Source organism: Eucalyptus grandis, chromosome 5 (assembly GCF_016545825.1).
Source record: "Eucalyptus grandis isolate ANBG69807.140 chromosome 5, ASM1654582v1, whole genome shotgun sequence".
In the NCBI taxonomy this organism is placed as follows: Eukaryota; Viridiplantae; Streptophyta; class Magnoliopsida; order Myrtales; family Myrtaceae; genus Eucalyptus; species Eucalyptus grandis.
Genome location: NC_052616.1, coordinates 14,999,909 through 15,004,039, shown reverse-complemented (window position 1 = coordinate 15,004,039; position 4,131 = coordinate 14,999,909). Strand labels below are relative to the sequence as shown.

The 4,131-nt window shown below is 36.7% G+C and overlaps 1 protein-coding gene across 1 annotated transcript; it reads left to right on the top strand.

Moving 5' to 3' along the window:
• Positions 1 to 393: 393 nt before the first annotated feature.
• LOC104446280 (beta-amyrin 6-beta-monooxygenase-like) lies at positions 394 to 912 on the top strand. Its single transcript, XM_039313372.1, has one exon. It carries the CDS (start codon positions 394 to 396, stop codon positions 910 to 912), a length of 519 nt encoding a protein of 172 aa, XP_039169306.1.
• The last annotated feature ends 3,219 nt before the right edge of the window (positions 913 to 4,131 follow it).

Below are 4,131 nucleotides of genomic sequence, written 5' to 3'. Positions count from 1 at the left end.
GCTTGATGTAAATCAGATATTGCCCCAAACCTCAGATTTTCTGCTTTCTCTTTTTCTCTTGTACTATTTCCTTTTCTGCTGCTACCTCTTTATATAGATAATGAGAAACCCTATTTCCTCATATAACTTATTATATGGGCTCAAGCCCTTTTTGGGCTTGCAACATCGGGCTTCCTCCACATAGGAGTGAACCCAGCTAACACCTCGCTGCTCGGGGAAGACATGCCCATGTTCTGCAGCGCCTCCTGCAACAAGTCCTTGTTCTCTAGCTAGAACAAGAGCGTCACCACCTGGTGGCCCACCTCCATGAAGAAGGTCGTCATCTTCCCCAAAACCATAAGTTTCTTGCCGGAGTTTTTGAAACCAGGGGCTCTCCAACATTACATACCTATCATGGACTCCATGACTAGGGAGCACTTGGAGAGCGACTGGTCTCCTTATGAAGAAGTGAAGGTGTTCCCTATGACAAAGGACGATACCTTTGCTTTGGTGTGTCGCTTGTTCATGAACATTGAGACCCTAAGGACGTGTCCAAATTCACCGACCCATTTGCTCGTATCGCTCCGGGATTCACTTCGGTGCCCCATCAATGTTCCTGGCACGCCATTCAACAAAGCAGTTGAAGGAGGAAAAGTAATAAGGCAAGAGCTTCCGAACATTATCAGACAAAGGAAGGAGCAGATTTCGGAAGGAAAAGATGCAAACGCGAGGGACTTGTTGTCTCGATTACTTACCGAAGCAGATGATGACTGTAGTGTTCATTACGAAATGGATGCATCCAACAAGATCATTGGATTGCTCATTGCAAGTCATGACACCACCAGTACAGCTATCACTGTTATAGTAAACTATCTAGCTTCCTTGCCCCACCTCTATGAGAAAATTTACAAAGGTAACTGCTCTTGGTCGTAGTTTCATAAACAAGAACTTTGCAGTCTGGAGGAGAGAGGAAAAATAGATATAGAATAGAAAACCTACAAAAAAAAAAAAAAACAAAGTTTGAATACCGTTGGCTTCTTCACATGATTCTATTTCCAATCTTAGAGTATGTGGATTTTTTTATTCAGTAATTGATTTTCCGAGTGACATTTTTATTCAATCTCAATAGAAAAGTTAAAAGTCGTGGCAATATCTTCTTATCCCAAAAAGACTGACAAAGCCAAAAAAAGGTATCTCGACTTAAAAAAGGTACGTGGGAAAGGCCCGTACTGGTTAAATAGAAAGCCAAAAGAAAATCATTATCTCGACTAAACAAAGCAAAAAGAAGAACGATAACGTGGGAAAGGCTCCTACTTGTTAAATAGAAAGTCGAAGGAGACATTATTATCTCGTAAAGCAAAGGAAAAATAACAGTAACATGTGAATACTCGTTCGACCAAAAAAGAAAAAATCATGTGAATACTCGTTAAATAGCAAATGTCAGAAGAAACATCAATGTCTCGACTAAAAATAATATTCAGAGGATTCTGTGAGCTTTGCATTATCTTTTTGTTATCAATCAAATTATTTCAATAGGATTACAATATAAAGGCAACCGAAACATCCACAACTTGAGATTTGCCACTTGATCTTTTCTAATAGAGACGCTAGGTAGTATTAACTACTATGGAATAAAAATGAAATTCCATAGAATATGTATCATGTGTGCTTCATGTGGGGAAAATATTCAGTGTCTCGACTGAAAAAAATATTCATAGGATTCTGTGAGCTTTGTATTATCTTTTTTTTTACCAATTAATTTATTTCAATAGGATTACAATATAAAAGTAAACCGAAACATCAACAACCTGAGATTTGCCACTTGATCTTTTCTAATAGAGACGTTGGGTAGTGTTAACTACTATGAAAAAAAAAAGAAAGAAATTCCATAGATTATGTATCACATGTACTACATGTGGGGAAATAGACATTACAAATGTCATAATTTTCGTATGGCACTCATTTGAGCATTATATTTTTTTCTTTGATTATTTGAGTGACATAATTTATGTATGAAGTTTATTTAAGTGTCAAGACATTTTTTCAAATAACTTGAATTCCATATAAATTTTTAATTAATTACTTGAGTATCATAAATTTTAAAAAAATTCAACCATAAGTGCTATTATAGTACTCGAGTGATCAATTGAAAATTATAATATTTAAGTGAACATTTTTTTAGAAGATATGACATCTAAGTGGTTGAAAAAAAATTATGCCCATTGAGTCAGCTCTGTATAAAAATTAATGGCACTGATGGAGTCTTTAATCCTCTACATGTGAATACATACTATTAGCTATTAAGAATTTCTTTTATGATTCTAATGAGGGTGCTCGTCCCAGCAATTGGATCCAAGTTTCAAGTATAATCTGCATTGAAAACTAGCTACAAATACTTTTCCCTTATTAATTATAGTCCAGAAACATCATTTCATTAATAAATTATATTTTACTATATATCATGTAAACCGATTATCCCAATTGAAGAACTTCAACCCCAATCATTTTTGAGAAAAATCATGAAATTCCATATTTTAGGGAAAAAGATAGGAAAAATTACCAAAAAAGTCTAAAACCTACTACAATTGTGTCAATTCAGTCATAAAATTTTTTTATTTGTGTCAACTTAGTCAATCCGACCATTTTAATCAGTCAATAACGATGTAGACAATTTTAATAATATTTTAATATTTTTTCAATTTTTTTCATTTTCTTTCTCTTTATTTTTTCCACATTCCCTTCCTTCTTCCTCTAGCCGGTCATAGAAGGAAGGGAATGGAAAAAAAAAAGAAAAAAAAGGAAAAGAAAAGAAAATTTTAAAAAAAATATCAAAATATTATTAAAATTTGTTCATGTTAACATCAGCCACACCACGTAAAATGGTTGGCATCCACATAAGTGCTTGCAGACCAAAATTGGCCGAATAAATTGAATTGGTACAAATATAAAAAAGTTTAAGATCCAGTAAAAAAAATTAGGATTGAATTGGCATTGGTTTAAGATTTTTTTTTCTTTTTGTAATTTTCCTTGAAAACACTACTTGACCATCTACATTTTCGATTTGTTCAATTTCAATGAATATATATTTGCTAAGGTGGTCCCCAATCTATATGTTGTTTTGGCTCAAATTAGTCCTAGTAAAGAAATGCAAATGAAAATGCCGACGTGGGGCATCGCATTAGTGCTTTGTCATCATCGATTGAATCGTTTTTATCGATTGTACCAAAATATTTGAATATTGAGTTGGGGCGGCGAGGGCAGGGTGGCTCCATGAAGGTTCGCCTAGCGCTTTCTCGCATTTGGTGATTGCAACATGACTATCGTCGTCTCTACCGTATGGAGAGGAACAAAGAGACAATAGTGCAAATAAGAATTTGGTGAGACAAAGGGCTGGGTCACCTTAGGCCACCACTCGCAGGTAGTGAGAATCCAAGAAAGATCTCGCTCGGGTCGTGTGGCTATAGCCATCACTTGTCAGGTGTTGACACCTTATTTTTATTAAATAAAATAAATAATAAAAAAATATATCACATAAAAAAATTATGTAAACAAAGGTAATCATTACCAATTTGACCTCGCCCATTCGTCGGCCTAGTCAATCTCGTGTTTCTCAATTTTCTCCAGCCCATCCTTTTCCTTCTTTTCTACTCCGCCCTCTTAGCCCATTTCATTTTCTAGAAGAAGCTGAGCTAGAGAGAACAGAATTCCGTTTTCAGATTCCTATTCCTTGTGGGCTTGTTTTTTCGTCGAGATGTTCGGCCAAGGAAGAGGAGAGATAGAGATATAGAGAGAGGAGGATCGGATTTTTGAGGGGTGGAAGCTGAAGATCACGAAAAATCCTCTCTCAGTCGACCGATTCTCAGAGATTCGGGCTTTTGAGGGCGTTTCTGACCGCCGGCCACCGATCTTTGTCACGGCTGGTCGGAAAGGACGAAGCTAGAATGGTTCGCAGTCTGGAGGACAGAGGAACGGTGTCTTCCTACAATGTTTTCGAGCTTCATCGACTCTGATTCCAGCGATTTCACCTCACCGAACGGACCACGTAAAAACTTCATCTAGTTTGCCCTGTTTTCTCCTACCGAACCGAAGCTTGAAACGCTGGGTTCGCCGACGAAATTCTGAATGAATTTCGCGAAACGGGACCGACCCGTG